The 24,606-nt window shown below is 41.8% G+C and overlaps 1 protein-coding gene across 1 annotated transcript in view; it reads right to left on the bottom strand.

The window, feature by feature from the left end:
• LOC132210778 (uncharacterized) overlaps positions 1-24,606 on the bottom strand; it is a 125,221-nt gene that overhangs the window by 84,435 nt on the left and 16,180 nt on the right. Inside the window, exon 3 of the mRNA XM_059652945.1 lies at positions 21,069-21,168. Coding sequence (XP_059508928.1) covers positions 21,069-21,168 — 100 coding nt within the window. The remainder of the gene's footprint in view (positions 1-21,068; positions 21,169-24,606) is intronic.

The raw sequence follows: 24,606 nt of genomic DNA, 5'->3' as shown, positions 1-24,606 counted from the left end.
AACAGATTTGATAATGAGCACTGCAAGACTCCAAATCATTAGCGACAAAACTATTCTCAATGTGCAATAGATTAGATGTCAGATTTTTGTGACAATCTAAACATTGCTCCTACAATGTAGGAGTGACAAAGACACAGGTCTTTCCAGTTGTTGCTTGCCTTCTACATGAATACCAATTTAAATCACAAAGGTTAAGATGTAGCAGACAAGAAATAGATCTAACGTTTAAGAAGCAGAGCTGGGTAAACCTAAGGATCTAAACAATTATTTAATGATCAGTTGATGTCATTCATGCATTCCCGAGAGTGAAATCTGCAACTGTCTGGCACCCCAAGAATTCTTGGAGCTCTATTCCATTGGGGATGCTATTGCAACAGGGACCTGGCATTAAACTGGAAATTCCATCCCCGATCCTGGAAGGAGGGAAATTTCCAATATCCAGGACATGCGAAATGCCTGCAAGAGCACAACTGCATTGCCTGCCCCAGTATATCCTGATCTGTCTTCAAATGCAGTATAGATACTCTGCTTAAAGGCTCCCCCAGGCCCCAATCCTGAGATTGCCAGAGAAAACAGTACATTTTAAAGGCCTGGTATTAAAGATACAAACCAATGATCATTTCCAATTGGAAAGAGAATAAATTGCTTGTAAAACTAATGCCTGAACAACCAAATTTGAAATGTTTTCCTCCACCTTCAGCTTCCTAGATTCCACCATGTTTGTTCATATTTGAATCAGAAAGTTGTGGGTTGTCTTTTGAGGAGAACGTGAGGGAATGCCACACTGTCAAACCTACCATCTCCCAGTCTGCTCTCTCAGGTGGATGTGAAAAACATCATGCCCCTATTTCAAAGGGTAACAGATTTTTGATTGGAACTGTGGGTAAGCAGCATTTATACATAACAGTAAAGGTGGATTTGATTAAAGTTTCAAGTTATTAATAGGGAGGACAGAAATAAGCAATTTCCACTGATCGTGGAGTCTAAAGACTCAAAGTAATGTCTGTAAATCTGAGCTGGGCCATTCAGAATTGTAATTAGGAAACACTTCTACGTGCCAAGAATGATGAAAGTTTGGAATTTGCTTCTGCAAATTGAAACTGCTCTATTGGAGATGGATAAGGTTTTGATAAAAATTCAGGGATACTGAACAAAGACAAGTGAACGAATCTATACCACAGGTCACAGATAAGTCAGAAGTTCAATGACAGAAACAAACTTGAAAAGCTAATTGAGTGACTCCTGTCCCTATGAGGTAGCCAAGAACACTAACCTGAAAAGCTCTACAGTAATCAAACTTTAAGTCTTTATGCGGGTCACAGCTTCACTTTAGAAGAATATTACTTTGTTTTACACTTGTTTCTTTCCAGGTTACTTTGTGTAATAGCACAAGATTCGTTGATGGATGTATGCATTTAATTCTATATAGTTTGTGATCCATCATGACATTGTATACATTGAAATTAAGGCCAAATAAGGCCTCAAAGCTTATTTTATCAGCATTCCCTAGGTATGTAATCATAGTAGCTTTTTATAGGGGGTCCTATTACAGTGGGGAGGAGCATAAATACTTGTGTAAATTGAAGCAGAATTTATAACAATGCAGATTTTTGACATTATACAATCAGAACAATAAATCTGAAATGACAGAATCTAAACGACATATTTAATGTCAACAACAAGAAGAAGTGACTTATCTCTGTAGCACAGGGAGTTAAGCACCAGTGTGTTAATATTTCAACAGATCTCTGGCCATGAGGCAAGCAATAAATTTATAGAGCAGCAGGCGTCAGCAAATTAATAAACTAACAGTGTTAGTACAGCAATGAATTACAAATGAGTGGATTAGTAGCAACTGGAGAAATTTGTTTGAGCAGGCAAGAATGAATTAATTAATTCAGATGAGTAATCACAAAATTCAATAAACGTGCACAGAAATGCACAGTGAATGAATGAAACAGTAAATATATCAATAAATTAATGATGAGGGACACTGGTCAATTAATAAATTAAGAAAGAAGCAAGCAATGAATTAAAAATGAATAGAACAAGTGCATCAAAAAAAAAACCAAGTTAACAATGCAGTAGGTTCCAACAAAATCAACTACTCCATAATGAGTACAAAACTAAATCAACTGATTGACAAAGTCAAAAGCAGGTATTAAAAATTGCATCACATTAGCGGACCTGAAGATACACCAACAAAACAAGATTCATATCTGTCAGAAATTCATAACATAATGAACATTTGTAATATTAATGTAAAGGGTTTCTGCAAAGTCAATGACATTTCAAAATGGGATTTCCACGTTCTAAATGTAGATAAAATCTCAACAATAGAATATAGAGTTGAACAACACAACAAGATAGTAACTTCACTCCATTGTTGGCCCACAATCATGTCAGCAACATTCAACAATAACTGAGCTACTAGTTGGATGCATCAAAAGTGGGCAAATGCTGAGACAGGGTCAGCAATTCTTTGTAGGCATAAATAGAAATATCTCACATGTATCAGAGATAATGGGAACTGCAGATGCTGGAGAATCCCAAGATAATACAATGTGAGGCTGGATGAACACAGCAGGCCAAGCAGCATCTCAGGAGCACAAAAGCTGACGTTTCGGGCCTAGACCCTTCATCAGAGAGAGGCATGGGGAGAGGGAACTGGAATAAATAGGGAGAGAGGGGGAGGCGGACCGAAGATGGAGAGTAAAGAAGATAGGTGGAGAGAGTGTAGGTGGGGAGGTAGGGAGGGGATAGGTCAGTCCAGGGAAGATGGACAGGTCAAGGAGGTGGGATGAGGTTAGTAGGTAGGAGATGGGGGTGCGGCTTGGGGTGGGAGGAAGGGATGGGTGAGAGGAAGAACAGGTTAGGGAGGCGGAGACAGGTTGGACTGGTTTTGGGATGCAGTGGGTGGGGGGGGAAGAGCTGGGCTGGTTGTGTGTTGCAGTGGGGGGAGGGGACGAACTGGGCTGGTTTAGGGATGCAGTAGGGGAAGGGGAGATTTTGAAACTGGTGAAGTCCACATTGATACCATATGGCTGCAGGGTTCCCAGGCGGAATATGATTTGCTGTTCCTGCAACCTTCGGGTGGCATCATTGTGGCAGTGCAGGAGGCCCATGATGGACATGTCATCTAGAGAATGGGAGGGGGAGTGGAAATGGTTTGCGACTGGGAGGTGCAGTTGTTTGTTGCGAACTGAGCGGAGGTGTGGTCAAGGGCGTAAATTTCCCCCCACAGTGGTCGAGAACGCCCTTGACCGCGTCTCCCGTATTTCCCGCTACACATCCCTCACACCCCGCCCCCGCCACAACCGCCCTAAGAGGATCCCCCTCGTTCTCACACACCACCCCACCAACCTCCGGATACAACGCATCATTCTCTGACACTTCCACCATTTACAATCCGACCCCACCACCCAAGACATTTTTCCATCCCCACCCCTGTCTGCTTTCCGGAGAGACCACTCTCTCCGTGACTCCCTTGTTCGCTCCACACTGCCCTCCAACCCCACCACACCCGGCACCTTCCCCTGCAACCGCAGGAAATGCTACACTTGCCCCGACACCTCCTCCCTCACCCCTATCTCAGGCCCCAAGATGACATTCCACATTAAGCAGAGGTTCACCTGCACATCTGCCAATGTGGTATACTGCATCCGCTGTACCCGGTGCGGCTTCCTCTACATTGGGGAAGCCAAGCGGAGGTTTGGGGACCGCTTTGCAGAACACCTCCGCTCAGTTCGCAACAAATAACTGCATCTCCCAGTCGCAAACCATTTCCACTCCCCCTCCCATTCTCTAGATGACATGTCCATCATGGGCCTCCTGCAGTGCCACGATGATGCCACCCTAAGGTTGCAGGAACAGCAACTCATATTCCGCTTGGGAACCCTGCAGCCTAATGGTATCAATGTGGACTTCACCAGTTTCAAAATCTACCCTTCCCCCACCGCATCCCAAAACCAGCCCAGTTCGTCCCCTCCCCCCACTGCAACACACAACCAGCCCAGCTCTTCCCCCCCACCCACTGCATCCCAAAACCAGTCCAACCTGTTCTTCCTCTCACCCATCCCTTCCTCCCACCCCAAGCCGCACCCCCATCTCCTACCTACTAACCTCATCCCACCTCCTTGACCTGTCCGTCTTCCCTGGACTGATCTATCCCCTCCCTACCTATACTCTCTCCACCTATCTTCTTTTCTCTCCATCTTCGGTCCGCCTCCCCCTCTCTCCCTATTTATTCCTGTTCCCTCTTCCCATCCCCCTCTCTGATGAAGGGTCTAGGCACGAAACGTCAGCTTTTGTGCTCCTGAGATGCTGCTTGGCCTGCTGTGTTCATCCAGCCTCACATTTTATCTTGAAATACCCAGATCCTGATGGATTTCAGCCTTAGGGTCTTAAAAGAAGTGGCTGCTGGAATTTTAATTTTCCAAAATTCCCTAGATTTTGAAAAGCTCACATTAGATGGGAAAAATAAAATATGACTTCTCTCTTCAAGAAAAGGGACGAGAGCAAGAAACTACAGACTAATTAGCTGAACATCTATCATGTAAATCTTTTAGTAAAAGGAGGATTTGAAGGTCCACTTGGAAAATAAAGATCACTATTAAATCAGGCAGAGCCAACATGGTTTAATGAAAAGGAAAATCTTGTTTGAACAAATTGTTGGAGATTTCTTGAGGAATTAACAAACAATGTAGACAAAGGCAAAACCTGTGAAAATGCTGTACTTAGATTTTCAGAACGCATTTGACAAAAGGCTATTGTGCAGAATAACAGTTGAGTCCAGTAATCCTTATTCAGGACAGTTCATTTGAAATATTGGCTCTGCTTTCTCTCCACAGATCATGCTAGACTTGCTGAATTTATCTAGGCTATTTCTGTTTTTATTTCAGATTTCTAGCACCCATAATTCTTTATTTTATAAAGAAGTAGGGAGGCTTTACTTAAATTGTACAAGGTACTAGTCAGATTGCAGTTGGAATACTGTGGACCGTTTTTGAACCCCCTAAAAATCGAGGAAAGTTATACTGGCAAGTCCAGAGATGGTTCACTCAGCTGATACCAGACAAGAAGAGACTGCTTTGAGTAGATCGAGCCTACACTCATTGGAATGTAGGTGAATGAGACACAACTTGATTGCAACATATGATTCTCAGAGGGCTTGATAGGATAGATACAGAAGATTATTTCCCTTTGTAGATGAGACTAGGACCAGAGGGCACAGTCTCAGAAATAAGCAGTTACTCTTTTAAGTCAGAGATGCGGTGGAATTTCTTCTCTCAGAGGATAGGGAATCTGTGGAATTCTTGGCCTTCGAAGGTTATTGAGGCTCTTAGGCATATTCAAGGCTAAGATAGAAAGATCTCTATTTAGCAAAGGAATCATGGGTTTTGGGGGTGGGGGAAGCAGGAAAGTGGAGTCGACAATTATCAAATCAGCCATGATCTCACGGAATGGCAGAGCAGACCCGAAGGGCTGAACATTTCCAATGCACAGCTATCTTTGGCTGCTTCAAATGACTTCCCTCCATCATAAGTTCAGAAAAACAGATTTTGACTGATGATTACACCAAATTCAGCGTTATTCATAACACCTCATGCACTGATGCAGTCGGTGTCTAAATTCAGAAAGACCTGGGCAACATCCCTGTTTGGGAGATAAGAGACAGTTAACATTTGTGAACTGTGTCAGGCAATGACCATCTCAAACTAGAAAGGATACAACCACCATTCCAGGATATTTAATTCATTACCATTACTGAATCCCCCACTCTCCTAGGGATTATCTTTGACCAAATTTGGGGTGGCATGGTGGCTCAGTGGTTAGCATCGCTGCTTCACAGCAGTCAGGACACAAGTTAGATTCCAGCCCAGGTGACTGTGTGTGGAGTCTGCACATTCTCCCTGTGTCTGCGTGGGTTTCCTCTGGGTGCTCCGGTTTCCTCCCACAGTCCAAAGATGTGCAGGCTACGTGGATTGGCCATGCTAAATTACCTGTAGTGTCCAGGGGTGTGTAGCTTAGGCAGGAATGTCTGAGTGGGAGGATTTATGGGTCAGCGTGGAATTGTTGGGCCGAAGGGCCTGTTTCCACACTGTAGGGATTCTATGATTCTAAAAGATGAATCGTGGTAACATGAGCAGGTCAAAGGTAAGGAATTCCACAAGAGACTCACCTCTTTTCTCTTCACTGTCTGTCCACCACCTACAAAGCACAGCTCAAGTGTGTGATGGAACATTGTCTCAACTTTCCTGTTTAAGTGAGCTCCAACACTCATACATAGAACATTACAGCACAGTGCAGGCCCTTCAGCCCTCAATGTTGTGCCAACCTGTCATAACCGATCTCAAGCCCATCTAACCTACACTATTCCATCTACGTCCATATGCTTATCCAATGACGACTTAAATGTACCTAAAGTTGGCGAATCTAGTACCGTTGCAGGCAAAGCGTTCCATTCCCTTACTACTCTGAGTAAAGAAACTACCTCTGACATCTGTCCTATATCTTTCACCCCTCAATTTAAAGCTACGCCCCTCGTGCTCACCGTCACCATCCTAGGAAAAAGGCTCTCCCTATCCACCCTATCTAACCCTCTGATTATTTTCTATGTTTCTATTAAGTCACCTCTCAACCTTCTTCTCTAATGAAAACAGCCTCAAGTCCCTCAGCCTTTCCTCATAAGACCTTCCCTCCATACCAAGCAACATCCTAGTAAATCTCCTCTGCACCCTTTCCACAGCTTCCACATCCTTCTTATAATGCGGTGACCAGAACTGGACGCAATACTCCAAGTGCGGCCGCACCAGAGTTTTGTACAGCTTCACCATAACCTCTTGGTTCCAGAACTCGATCCCTCTATTAATAAAAGCTAAAACACTGTATGCCTTCTTAACAGCCCTGTCAACCTGGGTGGCAACTTTCAAGGATCTGTGTATATGGACACCGAGATCTCTCTGCTCATCTACACTACTAAGAATCTTACCATTAGCCCAATACTTTGCCTTCCGGTTACTCCTACCAAAGTGCATCATCTCACACTTGTCTGCATTAAACTCCATTTGCCACTTCTCAGCCCAGCTCTGCAGCTTATCTATGTCTCTCTGCAACCTACAGCATCCTCTGTCACTATCCACAACTCCATCGATCTTAGTGTCGTAAAATTACTAACTCATCCTTCTACACCCTCATCCAGGTCGTTTATAAAAATGACAAACAGCTGTGGACTCAACACCGACCCTTGTGATACACCACTAGTAACTCAAGACCCTTGACAATGTCACAGTTGAAACAGAGATAATGGGAACTGCAGGTGCGAGAATCCGAGGTTACAGTGTGGAGCTGGATGAACACAGGTTTGTGCTCCTAAGATGCTGTTTGGCCTGCTGTGTTCATCCAGCTCCACACCTTGTTACCTCACAGTTGAAACAGCCATTTAGCTGTATTCTATTAACCACATTCACTCCCTTTTCCACTGATAATCAGTAAGCTCTTCTGCTACTCACTAAAGCTCTTGAGACAGCACCTTCCAGGCTTGCAACCTCAACTACCTTGAAGGAAAGGGGCCGTGGATGCGTGGAAACTCTACCACCTGCAGTTTCATCTCTAAGCCAACCACCATCCTGACTTGGAAATATATTGCCATTCTACACTGTTGTTGGGTTAAAGAGCTAAAATTCATCACCCACACCCCCCAACCCCAGCAGCTCTGTGGATGTGCTCGCACACCAAGGATTGAAACAGTTGAACAAGCAGCTCAATAACGCCTTGTCCAGGACAGTTAGGAATGGACAAATAGTGCTGGCCCACATTCCATGAACAAAATAAGAGGAAGGCTTTTTTTTAAAACTGCAGCAAATGTTTATCAGCTGAAAGTACACAATGAGAAGCTTTCAGAAGTTCAGTAAGTACTTAAATTGAAGTCATCTGCTATGTCAATAGGAATAAGCCCTTGTACCCCAGTAGCCACTGTTTTAGTGTGATGCAGATGACTGTTACAGAATGGAGGCCTCAGTATAGCTACCATGATACTAGCCATCAACATGCGTCATTTAAGGCCGTGGTCACACACGGGGAATGTAATCCTATTTACATCTGTGCCAGGCCTAAGTGACATGAAGTGCTGGAAATGGTCTGTGGCACCCTCCAGCTTGGGAAAGCCTGACTTTCTGAAGAACCATGCATTTACTGACTATACGAGAACGACACTGTAGTCAGTTCTATTTGAATGGTGTGACTCAATGACTGGCAAAGTTAGAGATATTGCAAATATCTCTAGTTTCCTCCAGGAAGCAGCCAGGTACATTACATGTTATTGACGCAGTCACCATCACAAACACAGGCACTTCAGGTCACGCCATGCTCAGAGGTTTTGTGAGGCCTCAGAAGGTGGCACCCTCTTCCCAAGGTTTGTCTTGTTCTGAACGGACTATTCATTCTCCAGGTCATGCTATTTCCAGTGGACTAGTCACCCAAGTCTGAGACCAACTACTTTGTTTAGAAGATTAAGTCAGGAAAATCTCTTTCACAACCTGCTAAACCACCTCCTGTATAACTCTGCAACTTTAACCAACAAAAGAAAACAGTGAATACCTATAAAATTATAACAGCAGCCACAGAAAATCAACCACCAACTAAACTCCATGTAGTTGATAATCCTTGTAAATAACGCTGGTTAAGGAGGGAGGAGGGAGCCACTGCCACTATCTTGTTCGGCTGTGCCTGGCTAAGATTAACTCCGAGCTCCAAAGTCGTACAGCTAGCATTAAATTGGCATTGCATGCTGACTGACAAATTGATCTCCCTGTTTTGTGCACTTTGGAAAAGGGCATTCACAGCCAATGTCATCACCAAAATAGTGTCTAAGAGAACACATTTGGCATAAGGATCTGAAAGGGTTAATGCTAATAGGTGCATGTAGAATCACTCAATGGTGACGACTTCATAAGGACTCGAGCAGGGGAGCACTTTAGACTTTGACAGAGGAAAATTAAAGTTGAAGCCTCCTGCAAAGCCTTCATGACAATGTCCATCATATCAATGTAATTTGTACATTGCATCATAGCAACAACAAACAACATCTTGTCAAAGGCAAGAGCCTCTTGTTCGATCTGCAAGTGATTTTCCTCTTCCACATGAGACCAACAAAGGCCTATAGATCTCTAACTTACGAAACAAATCTACTAGATAGATCTTACACCAAAATGATCTGTGCATTGGAAGCACTTAAGGTTTCTAACATTTTACCCAAGGCCCTGAATAAAGCAGACACAGAGACAGACAAAGAAATTTAAATGGTACAGGACATATTTGGAAAAATATAGTAAGGGTATACACATGACATGTGAGTGCAAACACTGAATTTTGTATGCATGCTTCATAATCTCCACAAGAAAAATTCAGCTTTTCATTTACAAAAGCAACAAGGAAAATTATGCTCCTGTAAGGAAAAATATAATTACAAAATATTTAAAGTTAATGCAATGTGCATTACAAAATTAAACAGGAATCCTAATGACCATTTAAAAAAAACCACATTTCTGAACTAACTCAGAATAATTCCATATTCCAGCCTCACGGCTTTTATTGATCTTGCATCAAGCAGCTGCTCTCCACACTGACACCAATGAAGGAGACAAATAGTAATCAAAATTTCAGCACTTCTCTCTCAATTAAACGTCATCCCTCGTGTTTAAATATGTGCTGACTCTTTCTATCATTGTTGTACTCCAGTTCTACTCCCCAACAAAAACACATTGTACACTCTTTTGTTAAGAAGTTCAGCACCCCCCTGAAAGCCGGCTGTAATCAGACTGTCAAAATATTAACAATGAAAAGTAAATACATGCACCATCTTTTTCATTCAAGAATAAAGTTCTCAATTTTAACTAACATTGTAGCTAAAGTTACCTTTTCAATCATGTTCAAAATCATACTTGTCAAAATACTGCAACGGTGATACAGAAGGTAGAATCATTCCCTTTTCTAATGGCAGGTTCCCACGGGTATGAAAATATTATTTTACCTGCCGTGTCCGATCTAGTTTTATCCAACTTCTTTTCAACAAGGAATTCACAAGCTGACTAAGTACTGAGGTACAAGGAGAATTAGAATTTAAATAGCTGGCCACCTTTTAAATTCAAGCTAGTAACCATTAAATCATTAATGCTCGATTCTATCTAATCTTCTCTCACACGTTTGTCAATCTTGGTGATGTATTGCTCTAAGGGGCTCAGCGCATTAACTAATTGTTATTTTAGAATAATGACTTTATGCCACAGTAAAATAAGTCATTGGCACATGACCTGTCATATCACTGTTATTTTCAATGTACTCAATCTCCTAGGCAATTTTGAAACCAAACTCTCTCAGGCAGAACTCAATTTGTAACAAATCTCAATCTTCATTGAAACAACTCATTTTAGAATCTTAAATGGAAAACCTAAGAGATTTATCAAACAAAATTGGTTGTAATAGCTTTTAATTACTTTGGCTACAGAAGCCCTTTAAATCTTATCCCCATGGAAACATTTCATAGCTGATTCCAGCGTCGACAAGAGCAGTCCAAGTTAAATGCACTGAATATATATGTTGGTTTGTATCAACTCCATCTGAATTTCATTGCTTTTCCCCTGTAGATTTGATTCTTGGTCATTTAAAATGGACATACATGGAGGCTGAAAATCCAGGCTCCTGTCAATACAATGCTGCTGGCATAAACTTCAGTGTGGTCTTATTTCAGGGGATTGGTTGGAGGCTAGCGTTCTACTTCAAGCAAGAAGACCACCCACAGAAATATTTGGTCAAAACAAGAGATACACAGGATGAGAATTTTCTCGACTCAGACCCAGAAACACAGTTGGTACATCCAGCAAAGGCAGGCTTACCAACCACTAAAGGACACGTCATGCAGGAGTCAGGCCTGGGTCATGATTTGTGTCAAGTGAAAAAAAATGTTTATTTACCTAATTTTCACGGCTTCCTTACAAAGAAAATCATAGACCATATTGCAGGATATTTAGGAATTTACAGAGGCGGCACAGGAGTAAGCCACACAGCCGTTCAAGCCTGCTCCACCATTCAATAAAATAATGAATGATCCGATTACGCCACTTTCCCATCTGCTCCAATAATTCTTCACCCCTTTAAGTATCAACAATCTACCTCTGACTTTAACATATTCAAATACTGTGTCCACCACCATTTGCAAAAGAGTTTCATTGGCTCATCATCCTCTGTGAGAAAAAACATTATCATCCTCTGTCTTAAATGGCCCCATTTTTAATTAGAGATGCCTGGTACTACAATCTCCCCTAAGAAACATTCCCTCCATGTCCAGGATCCTCACGATCATATGTATTTCAATCAAATTGCCTCGTACTATTCTAAATTCCAACAACTTGCATGTCCAACCTTTGCTCAGAAGTTAATCACTTATTCCAGCTATTAGTCTAGCAAGCCTTCTCTAATCTGCTTCCACTGCATTCGCAGCCTTCTTTAAACAGGTGACCATTACTGCACAGATTGTACCAGATGTGGTCTCAGCAATGCCCTGGACAACTAAAGATCCCTACTTTTTGTATTAAATTCCCCTCACCATAAATGATAACATTCGAGTCGCTTCCTACTTAGTTTCTGTACCTACACACTAACCTTTTGCAAATCATCCAAAAGGACACCCAGAACTTTCTGCATCTTGGTGCCCTGGAATGTCTCACCATTTAAATAAAATGCATCTTTTTCATTCCTCCTGCCAAAATAGTTTCATTTGTTTCCACATTATACTCATTTGGCAGATCTTGGCCCACTCATTCCAGCTGTCTACAGACCTTCACAGCTTCCTTACGTTAAAGAGTCATAGAATTGTACAGCATAGAAACAGATCCTTCAGTCCAACCTATCTAGGCTGACCAGATATTCTAAATTAATCTAGTCCTATCTGCCAGCATTTGGCCCATATCCCTCAAAACCCTTCCTAGTCATATACCCATCCAGATGCCTTTTCAATGTTGTTATTGTACTGGCCTCCACTTCCTCTGGCAGCTCATTCCATACATGCAACACACTGTGTGACAAAGTTGCCCCTTAGGTCTCTTTTATATCTTTCCTCTCTCACCTTAAACCCATGGTCCTATAGTTTTGGGCTCCCACACCCCAGGAAAAGACCTTGGCTATTCACCCTATCCATGACCCTCACGATTTTATAAACCTCTAAGGTCACCCCTCAACCTCCGAGGCTCCAGAGAAAATTCAAACTCTCCCTACAGTTCAAACCCTCTAACCCTGGCCAACATCCTTGTAAATATTTTCTGAACCCCTTCAAGCATCACAAATTCCATCCTACAGTAGCAAGAGCAGAACTGCATGCAGTATTCCCAAAAAATGGCCACTTACATTTCACTTTCTTAGCAATTTTTGTTTCATCAGCAAATTTAGCAACTTTTTTTCAATCCCTTCATCCATGTTATTTTCTAAAGTGTAAAATGCTGAGGTCTGAACACTGGTCCTTGTGGCAAACCACTTATTACATCTTGAAAACCATAATTTGACTATTTATGCCTAATCTCTTTCACCTGCTGACTCTCCTGTCTCTGATCATGTTAACACCTAACCACAATATTTATTTTTCATAGTGACTTCTGAGGTGGCACCTTACCAAATGTCCTCTGCTGAGGAGTGCAGAGATCTGAGATGCAGAGAGATCTAGGTGTTCTAGTGCATGAATAGCGGATTAGTACACGGGCACAGCTCATAACCAGAACAGCTAATAGAATGTTAGTTTGTGAGGATAAGAAAGAGTAGGCAGGTTATGATTCAGTTATAGAGGGTAGTGGTGAGGCTGCATCTGAGGCACTGGTCACTTACACAAGAATGTATGTGTGTCAAAAACCTAGGGATAAAGCCTTATAAAGGAAAGGCTGGACAGGTTTAACACAGATGAGAAAACAATCTTTTTCTCTCAGAGAAACTTTGCAATTCCCTTCCTCAAAAGGCAGCGGAGGTAAAATCCTTCAGTATTTTTAAGGCACAGGGAGATAGATTCTTTATTATTGAGGGTATGAAAGATGATTGGAGGCATATAGGAATGTAGGGTTGAGACTAACATCAGATCAGTGATGATCTTATTAAAAGGCAGAATATGAGAAAGGGCTGAGTGGCTACTCATGTGCCTTGTTCCTTTGTAAATCAAAATACAGTACATCTACCATTTTTCTTTATCCACAGCACATGCTTCCTTAAAAAGACTTCAAAAACATTGGAAATAGTGTTTGACCATTTCACAAAACCATGTTGAGAGTCTAATTACCTTGAACTGTTGAGTGCCCTGCTACAATAACTTTAATAATAACTCCCGATTTTTCCCCTAGATATTTGGGAAGCTAACTTACCTTTCGCTTCCCACTTTTAGTCTCCTTCTCCTTTTGGCTCAAGCAGTTACTTACCAGCCACTGCTTACTGATCCAATGGAACCTGCCCTAAATCTAGGAAATTCAGAACAAACATATCAAATACTTCATTTGTCACTACTTAGAAGGCCCAAGGATGATTTCCATCAGGACCCATAGCTCCAAGCATTTGCTCAGTACCACTTCTCTTGTGATTGTAATTTTGAGTTCCCTAACCTCGGCCTCAAATACCTGATGTCCCAGCCTCAACAGCTTTCTAGGGTAAAACAGAAATCCACAGATTCACTCTTCTCCAAAGGAGAGGAAATGCTTCCTCATCTTTGTATGAACTGAGCAGATCTTTTCTGAGAAAAATTTCCTCTGGTCTTAGAGACTCTCCAAAGGGGAAACAAACTAAGGGAAACCTTCTTTAGGCTGCCTCCAATGTCAATATGACAAGGGACCAAACCTGTTCAGTGTTCTAGGGGAGGTCAAACTTGACCCTGGTATAGATTCAGGAAGACCACCCAGTGTTTATACTACATTCCATTTGCCTAGCCAATCACCTTTTGATTTTTGCAATTCATGCACAATTGAATGAGGTGGTCTGCATTTTTTTAAAATCAATGTAACAGGTGAATTTTGCAAACAGAAATAAAATAAGAACCCTTTGTCAGAACTGATTTTGCCAGAAACATTGACTTTTCTGCTCCTTGGATGCTGTTGGACCAGCTGTGTTTATCCAGCTCTACGTTGATTGTAGAGTATATCAAACAATTTGCAAATAAACTACAACCTGAAAGATTTCAATACACAGTAAAATCAGTGTGTGGATGAGAGAACCCCCTTAGCAATTCAATCCCAAATAAGGGAATTCTTAGTCAAGAAAAAGCATTAGCATGATGGCGGTTTCATTAATTACATTTCAGACCAATAACCGATTCTTGTAAGAAATGCAGTTAAGGCCTAATGTTGTATTATGAGAAGCAGAAAGTATAATCAAAATGTGATTGTACTGATATATCAGACATTGGTCTGACTCCAGCTGGAGTACTGAATACTTGATATTTAGATGGACAAACAGGAGAATGTACAAATTAACAGCAGGTAATTCTGCTCAACCACTCAATAAGACCAAGGATGATTTGATTACAAAACATTCCCACCCACTCCCAATCATTTTTCATTCCCTTGCTTATCCAGAATCTACTTCTGAGTTTAAAATATTCAGAGTGTTTTCATCACCTTTTGACAGTGAGTTCCAAAGGAAATCCTGAGAAAAAAAATTTCTCCTCATCCTTACCTTAATTGGGGGACCCTTTATTTCTAAGTTGTGACCACATCAGTTCTAATTCCCTCATAAGAGTACACAAAGATTCCAACGTCCACCCTAGTGAGACCCTCAGGATTTTAATCTGAAAAGCTGGAATTGTCCCTGAAAGAGTACCCGGCCTGCAACTAAAGTGACTAGACTTCCAAGGCTACAAGAGTTGAGACTGCAAGAACTGCAGATGGTGTAGTCAGACATAAGTGTGGAGCTGGAGGAACTCAGCAGGCCAGGGAGCATCAGAGGGGCAGGAAAGTTGATGTTTCAGGTTGGGACCCTTCTTCAGAAATCGGGAGGAGGAAAGGGCCTTGGAAATAAATAGACAGATGTGAGGTGAGGCTGGGGAAAGGTGATAGGTGGGTGCGGGTGGGATGTGGTGGGGATTGGTCAGTGAAGTGGGAGGGGTGGACAGGTGGGAGAAAAGGTGGACAAGTTGTGTCAGGTCAAGGAGGTGGTGATTAGAGGGAGGTCATGGGATGAGGCTGGGGTTGGGGAAATTTTAAAACTGGGTGAAATCCATGTTTAGCTATTTAGGATGTAGGCTCCCAAGGTGGAATATGAGGTGCTGCTGCTCCAGTTAGCAGGTGGCATCATTGTGACACAGGAGGCGGCCCAGGATGGACATGTCACTGAGTGGGAGAGGGAGTTGAAGTGGTTCGCAACTGGAAGGTGTAGCTGTTTGTCATGAACAGAGTGCAGGTGCATTACAAAACTGTCTCTGAGCGTCCACTTGGTCTCACCAGTGTAGAGGAGGCTGCATGGGGAGCAGTAGGATACAGCAGGCCAAGCAGCAGCTCAGGAGCACAAAAGCTGACGTTTCAGGCCGAGACCCTTCATCACCCTCTCTGATAAAGGGTCTAGGCCTGAAATGTCAGCTTTCGTGCTCCTGAGATGCTGCTTGGCCTGCTGTGTTCATCCAGCTCCATATTTTGTTATCTTGGATGCTCCAGCATCTGCAGCTCCCATTATCTCACTCCAGTAGGATACAGTAGACCAAGTTGATTGATGTGCAGGTGAACATCTGTCTAATGTGGAAGATTTGTTTTGTGCCTTGAATGGAGATGAGGGGGAAGGTTTAGGGGCAGGTGTAGCACTTCCTGCAGTTGCAGGGAAAGATGCCAGGGGTGGTAGGGCTAGTGGGGAGTGTGGAGCAGACAAGGGAGTTGCAGAGAGAGATCAGTCCCTACGAAAGGCAGATAGAGGTGTGGAGGGAAATATCTTTGGTTGTGGGGGCCACCATCTGACCTGACACAACCTGTCCATCTTCTCTCCCACCACACTGTCCAATCCCCACCACTCCCGACTTGCACTCACCTATCACCATCCTAAATACCTTGTCCAGCCCCACTCTTTATTTCTGAGCTCCCTTACCCCACCCCACCATTTCTGAAGAAGGGTCCCAACCCAAAACATCAACTTTAATGCTCTCCTGATGCTGCGTTTCTCTAATTCCACACTCTGTCTTAAAATGGAGACTGGCTTTCCCTGAAAAAAAAAATACATCTTAAAATTTCAAGACGTTAAGAAATTCATCCTGGTATTGGAAAAAGTGTTCTAATACTAACTGGAAATGGGGAAAGGAAAACAGAGGTCAGGAAGACAGTATGTTTGTGGAAAGACAAAGGGCCAGGTTTTGAAACTTTCTACTGATTGAGAAAATTGGCATTGCTAATGAGAGCTGAAGATGGAATGAAAAGAAAAAGAGCAGGTTTAATTGGGGAGATGCTGATCCACAAGAGCAGCTTCATGCCTAGAAAGGAAGCTAAGAATGTAACTGAAAAATTGAAGTATATTAGGAAGTAGCAGATGGATAAAATTTTTGAGGTTGTTGAGTCGGAATATCATTTCCTTTTTCTAAGTAAAACTTGATATTCTTCCTACATTCTTATGAATCATAATGATAATTATTCAGTGTCTTGGGACTATGATGTGGTCATTGCATTTGGGTTTTCTTTATCAAAAAAAAGGAACCAGTTTTAAAGGAACTCCATCATGACTGTCTGGTCCATAATTGCTCAAATCTGACTGACACATAGTTCTCTGAATCAGTCCACTAGGTAGTTTGTGCAACTGAAGTGCCTGAAAAGTTTCGCCAATCAAGTCAAGATGACAAAACTCCAGAGGACCTCAGTATTTTCTGGTGTGTATGAAAATGAACTTAAGAGCACCTTACAAAATACGCTACTGTGTACACAAAGCATGGTGCAATAACAGGTACACACAATGTATTTTTTTGAAAATCTGTATTCATTACATGGTACAAAAATTTCATGACCAAGATTAAAATAAGACATTATTGCAAGGGGAAGTTGTTACTGACACCAAAACACCACCATGGTAGTGAGATGGCACAAAAGTGGTGTTCCAGAAGGCAAAAAGATGCCTATAAATGCCAACATAAATGACACCTGAAGCTATACTTGTAAAGTGGGATGATACAGAGTGCCCAAAATCTTTTAAAAATAAACATGTTCCAAATATAGAACTTTTCCAACATTTAGTCCACTAATTATGATAACACAAGCTATCATCACTTTCAATATATGCGTGATGTAATGACCTATCCAAGTCCATCCATGTCAATGCTACAGTTGAGAAAAAAATGCACCAACACCTCTACATCCTCATGAGACTAAGTAAATTTGGCACGTTCAGAGTGATTCTTACCAATTTTTAACAGATTCACCATAGAAAGCATTCTATCCAGATGCACCACAGATTGGTATGGCACTGCTCTGCTCAAGACCACAAGAATTAGAGAGTTGTGAACACAACCCAGTCCATCATGAAAATGCACATTCCTTCCATTGACACTGTCAATACTTTGCTGCCCTGGGAAAGCAGCCAACATAATCAAAGACCCCTCCCATCCTGGTTATACTCTCTTCCACCATCTTCCAAAATCAGGGAAAGTTTGAAGACATATGCCAACAGATTTAAGAACAGCTTTTTCCCTGCTGTTATCAACCTTATGAATAGGCCTTTCATATATTAGAACCGCTCTTTCCCTGCACTGGGCCACTATATTTTGTATTCTATTATATTACCCTGTGTTATTGTGTAAGGTATGAGTTCTCTGGTTAGCATGCAGAGGTCTTGGGCACTCCTTGCTAGAAGACGTGGAAGCAGAATTGGGTCATTCAGCCCAAGAGAGTCTGCTCTGCCATTCAATGAGATCATACTGATCCAATTATCCTCAATTCCACTTTCCTACATTTTCCTTATTGATTTAAAATTTGTCTATCTCAGCCTTGAATACCTAATGACCCAGCCTCGTTGGTTTTCTAGGGTTAAAGAAAATCCACAGATTCACTACAGTCCAAGGGAAGAAATTCTTCATCTTTGTCCAAACTGAAAAGACCTTTGAGAATATTTCCTCTGGTCCTAGACTCTCTAACAAGGCGAAACAAACTAAGTGAGCCTTCTTGTGGCTGCTCCAATGTCACTATATGTCTCCTTAGACAAGGGCCCAAGCCTGTTTGCAGTGTTCTAGGTGAGGTCAAACACGAACACCTTGTATAGATTTAGCAAGACCACCCCTACTTTTATATGCCATTCCCTTCGAAATAAACACTAACATTCCATTTGCCCAACCAATCACTTTAGATTTTTGAGATTCATGCACAATGAAGTGGTCTGCATTTTTCAAACAACAGAGCTGTATTCTGTAAAACAAAGAAGATAACATAAACCTAACAATAAAAAAACAACTTTAAAGATTTCCAAAAACAGTAAAATTCCATTTATTCCTAAAACAATGGAATTACTAAACTCAAATACCAAAGACAGTTATTGCCTCTATTACATCCACAGATGGGCTTATTTCTTTCAATTCCCTATCTTGGAAGTTTGATAGCTCTTCCTTGAGTATTCATAGAACTGAGCTTAGTCTTTCAGATTCAAATAAATCCTTCTCAGTCCTACCTAATTACTTCTGGTCTGAAGTTTTAAATTAAAACATTACACTGAGACGGCCTATATCGTAATAGTTTTAAAATACCATCTTTCTCCAAGAGAAACTAGTTCTTACAAAGAGCAGTAAAGTGCAGGAACAGGCCCTTTGCTCCACCAAGTCTGCACCAACACAAAATCCCTTTCTAACTAAAAACTTTTTGCCTCTAGGCTGACCGTATCTCTTAATTCCCTGCCTATTCATATCTGTCAAGCTGTCTTACATGTATGATCTAACTTTCAACATAACTTCTGAAAACTGAATTCAAAAGTTTCCAAGCTATGGGTTTTTCCTCAAAGCAAAAAACAAACCTCATTCCTCTAAACTGAAAGCATTAAATATTGAAAAGCAGTAATATATGTCCAATCATAAAACTCTCACAATGCAAACAAATTCCCACTAACACTCCAGGAACTCAATCTGTCAAACTGGTCTGAAGAAAATCATGACTCTTAAAAACTGACCATAAACTCTTTCATATACACAGACCAAAATCCATGTGCCACCAGCTCAAAATCCAAAAAATGTTATGATAATATAATATTCCACAGGTAGTATAATTTCCTCCAACCCCACATAGCACACTCCAAATATGTCATCCATTACCCCAGAACCACTGCTAGTGTGTTAGTTGACCCTAAAATTCCTTTACTTTGTTAAATGAGCTAACCATAGAGGCATGATCAGAGCTGGCAGCTCCTTCAGAATGTACTGATGAGACATGAGACCTCGTTTCTATCAATCATTAGGCATCTTGATTGAAGTGCATGCTGCTGCTACACTTCTAGTGAATAGAATGAAAGTTGGGTGGTAGCACTGAACCTACATAAAATCTTTTCAGAGATAGTAGGAACTGCAGGTGCTGGAGAATCTGAGATAACAAGGTGTAGAGCCTTATCAGTTTGTGTGGAAAGCTTTAGGCACATAGTGGCTTTGAGTTGCACTTAAAACTCAACCTTCTGTTTCTTCTGGTGTAAGTTAAGCCAGGTGCAATTCTGACATTAAACGATAGGATTTCTGCAACAGTCGCTGTCATTATTCTGTAAATTTCATTAATGTATTACCTCTTAAATGGCACAGCTTTGGCCAGTACTTAGCTGCTGTAGTTTTTAAAAACAGCGTAAACTGTGTACACTAATCTCTACAGTCCTTAAATCTACTGTTCAGAGAAATCAACTGACTGGTAATGTTTTGAGCAGATTCATTCATTCAATGGGTGTCCCATTTAACATGGAAATGAAGAGAAATTGTTTCAAAACAGAAGTGGTAGAGACAGTCCCAACTCCTAAGAGAGACTAAAAGGTTATCAGGAGTAGGAGGCAATGTGGGATTGAGGCTGCAATCAGATGTGCCCTAATCTCTTCTTGTAAAATTCATCTGTGGGTTGGCATGTTGGTTAGGCCAGCAATTACTCATTTGTAATCTTCCTGGGGAAGATGGTGATCTGCCTTCTTTCCTGCTACAGTGCTTGTGCTATTGGAATCCCCAAAATGTTGTTCATAAAGAGTATCAGGGCAGTGACCCAGCAATTGTGAAGGAACGGTGATATGCTTTCAAATCAGGATGGTGGGTGGATGGAGGCGAAGTTTCAGTGGTAGTTATCCCAAACATTTGCTGCCCTTGACCTTGTAATGGGTACGGATCTCAGATCTGGAAGGTGCCAGAGGACAAGCCCTGGTGAGGGTAGTGCATCTTGTAAATGGTACACATTGCAGTCACCATGTAATGGTGATTAAAGAAATGAAGGTGGAAAGTTGTGCATGACAAAACAAACTCAAGGGGCCAACTGGCCGATACTTGCTCCAAATTCCTACAGTTGTGTCATCAACTGCAGTATTTTAAATGCAACATCTTTGAGAAGAAACAGTATTTGGACAAAAAGGTTGTGACTCTTATAATGCTTTATCATTGTTATTCATTTCACTTAAATAGCTATCTGGTATTTTTGGTTCACATGTTTGTGGTTAGACATTCTGACATTATTGTAGGTTTGTGAAATAGCTTGATTTAAAGATTTCTGACTGGGGAGATTACAGTGCATCTCAGTCTATTGTCTAAATTCTAACACCGTACCCAGGAAATAACAAACATTTTCTTAAAATAAAAGATTTTCAGACCCTTTGTCTTCTACCAGTACTATAGCCAATCACAAAATGTAAGACTATGTTAGCTCAAAATGAACATAATATTTTTGGCCGTGTTTTTGAAAGCAAAAGGAAATTTGGGATTGACAGGAATGGTTTCTCATGGGAGCAACGTGATATACATTACTGAACAAATAACAAAGATGTAGATTGTCACCCTCCACCTTAACTCCACAACGTTGCTGCAGCAAAACAGGGAACCATCTTTATTCGCGAGGGGGAAGAGATAATTGTAAAATGAAACACTGCCTTACCAGAATAATTGTACCCAAGACCGTACCATTAAACACGGCTCTGGCTTCAATGAATTCACCGTCTGTAGCTTTCACCGGAAGCAGATTTGCACATTGTAAACTTTCTCCCCCAAGAATTAGTATTATCATGGCATACAAGAGAAAGAAAACAACATTAGAAACATGTCAAAATTAATACAGCTCACAATTATTTCTCAGTTGTGGATTTACAAAATATGACAACTCTGAACTTGAAGAATAAACTTCTAAGTATTTCAAGCTTAATGAGGTTATAGCTGTAGGCTTCTACACAGTTTGACTTCCCACATTGCTCAATACTTTCCTTAGGCATGTGACTATTCATGTATTTCTTAAATAAATTAAATCTACATAGAACCTATGAATTCACGTATAAAATGGTTGCAATAAGAATGTATTTTTAGGATGTTTTTATTATCCATGTTAGTGCATAGCAGCAATTCCTTTGTGACAACTGTAAAGCTGGAGTGCAAGTCAACTCGCAAAGGGCCCAAAGGCTGGATTTGATCTTGGCTAAAGATTAAAAAGCACCATGCCTGCTGGGCTCTACTCAGTTCGTAAATATTACACACAGATGGGGGATTTGTGGACTTAGAGCAGAACATTTACAAAGCACAAAAGGTGACAACAGTGGCCACACTTCTCAGAAACTAATGTTTGGTTCAATGACATCTTAAGAACACCAATACAGGTCTATCAATGTCAAAAACTTAGGGCTCTTTGCCAATCCTGCCCACCTCTTTTCTCCTTAAAATTAAGAGAAGTACACAATGATGACAGATTCGGAGAATGCGAAGTCAGCAGTGATACACTTTTGACCAACCATTGGGCTGTATCTAATGAGGTACTTTAATCAACATGCCACAGACTAGAAATTGGAAGCAGGGGGTGGGGTAAATTCACAGGTATTCACTGAGTTGACCTAGAACTTTCAACACTCAACACAGGCTGGCAGTTTCAGGTACAAGCAGCAGCTCCAGGAGCTGTGACCCCTGTCAGTACAAGGGGAAGTGTATGATGTTGGATCTGGGACAGTGGAAGAGTCTGGAGTCCCAATGGGGCCAAGGTGACAGGCCCAGGGAGAAGGGGAAGAGGGTATGATCTGAGGTGGAATAGCCGGGGGTGGGGGGGGTGGAAATTTGGGAGCAATGGGCCAAGGGTTTCAGATAAAAAAGGAAGGATTTTTCTGTGACCAACTAATAGGGTAGAAAAAAAGGGATAGAAAAAAAAGGGATTGAAAAAAAAGGGATAGAAAAAAAAAGGGATAGAAAAAAAAAGATCCCAGGCTGGGACATCACCCAGCAGCAGTTACAACCCAATGGGGGCTGTATCAAGCCCTGGAGTTGGCTGAAGGCAGGTGACATATCAGATGCCAACCTCTTCTGGTTATAAAAATTGCACTGAGAATGGGAGCAGGCAGTGGGCATGGTGCCCAGTTGACTTAATGTACCCTCTTACCTTCAAACCCATCCACAGGTATATTAAATCCAGCCTATGGCAAGAAAAATAATTACATGCTTCTAACTATGTAGCTACCTAATACTTGCTGCATCAGACGACAGGCCAAGTCCAAATGCAAGGGGTTGTTCAAATCCTGATTATTAGTTGCTGAAGGAAGAAACTGGGGCTAGTATTTTCTTGGAATAGATTAATTTGTGAATGTATACAGAGCTACATAAACCTCATCTGTACATCCTCACACACCTGATGCATTGATGCTGTTCATCACTCCCTAACAAGTAGGATTGTTCACTTAGGAAATTCGGCATCACTGGTCGTGGTTCCACGGGTCCTCGTGTGACAGGCTGTAGGATCAGACTCAGACTCACTCACTCACCCAGACATTTGGAGGATGTTGTTTCGGGACATGGAAGAGGTCCTTAACGTTAAGGTCACTGGCATTCCTCTCCATTTTCTGGACTTCCTCTTACTACTGGGTGTTCTAAAAAGGATTCTCTTCCTTCATGCAGTTTTACCAAGCTGTTTCTTCTCAATGAGGGTCTCATGCATAAACATTTATGCTGTATTTTGAGGAAAGCTTTCAGGGAGTTTTTGAAACAAATGTTTTGAGCACCTCTTATTCGAGTGCCTTCCTTGAGCTGGGTAAACATTTTTTTGTCAGAACATGCCAGCCCAGTGGAGTTGGTTTCAGATGACCGTGGCCTTGATGCAGGCGCTACTAGCTACTTCAAGGACATGGAGGATGCCTGTCATCCCAGCTAAATCAGAGAATCCATCTCAAACAGCAGTGATGGTACTTCAAGAGTGTTGACTTGGCATCTGTACACTGTCCAAATTTCAGAGCCAGGCTCAGGAGTCAGAAAAATGCCTGCCTTATACCCAGGCTCTTGATAAAGCACTGGTGTCATGGTCGAAGACTCTCAGCCTTTGGCGACTGAAGGCAACACTCTCAGATTGGTGCTAGCGTTGGATGGGTGATCGCTTCGAAGGGAAGTGTTCCACATTTGGGAGGATTTCTCCATTGGTCTTAATTGAGGAATGGACCGGAACCTGACCTGGGATGGATTGGTAAAAGGTCTTCTTGAGGTCCAGTGTGATTTCTTCGAAATGCTTCCACAACAGCATTGAGAAGCTTGAAGATTCTCTTCCGAGACAGTCAAGCTGGCACTGTCACCCATACACTTAAACTTCCACAAGCGAGGTCAATGTTGTTTATTTCTTGGATTTCAATCAGTTGAGGTTGAAAAGTTCTGTTCATCTTGTAGGCAGTGGCTACTCCACTGTCTTAACTTCAAAAGGATTCTGTCATATTACCATTCGTAAGGACCATTGCCAACATCTTGTAGAGGAGATGGAGGACAGCCAGCCTTTGACTGGGTCTTCCACAGCACTTCCTGACTGATTGATCTGACCAAGGCTTTTGACTCAATGAAGGCCATGTACAGTGGCTAGTTTTGCTAATGGCATTTCTCTAGGAGTTTCCACGCAGAGAGAATTCTGTCTCTAATTCCATGGCTTGGTCAGAAGCCACACTGGCTTTCAGGAATGAGTTTTTCCATGGCTGGGAGGCGGTGCTGGTGAAAATTTGTGATGATCAATCGCAGTGATGGAGAGAGTTTGGCATTTCCTCAGTAGTTTCCTCAGCAGCCCACTTTGTCTCTGTTTCTTGAAGGATTGGGTATGGATAGCATTCCTGAGATCAGCAGAGATTTTTTACTTGCTCCAGATTTTCAGGAACAGTTGAACGAAGAGACATGCAAGCTCTGCTCATTCAAATTTGAAAATCTCTGCTGGAATCCCATCAACTTCTGCAGATTTTCCATTGTTTTCCTAATGGAGGCTACAACTTCTGCCACACTAGGTAGGAGTTAAGACCATCTCTTATGGGGCACTGGAGGATTTCCGAAAACACATCAACAACTATACTATGGTTCAGGCATTGTTCTAGGTGTTCTCACCATTGAAGGCTGATGTTTTCTCTGTCTCTCTATAGAGTTCTATCCTTTATTCCACACCAGTTTGAGGCCAAAGGCATTGCTTCCGTATATTGCCTCGATGG

This window comes from Stegostoma tigrinum, chromosome 20 (genome assembly GCF_030684315.1).
Source record: "Stegostoma tigrinum isolate sSteTig4 chromosome 20, sSteTig4.hap1, whole genome shotgun sequence".
Classification (NCBI taxonomy): domain Eukaryota; kingdom Metazoa; phylum Chordata; class Chondrichthyes; order Orectolobiformes; family Stegostomatidae; genus Stegostoma; species Stegostoma tigrinum.
Note: the sequence above shows the minus strand (reverse complement) of the source record. Positions and strands in the feature narration are given on the sequence as shown.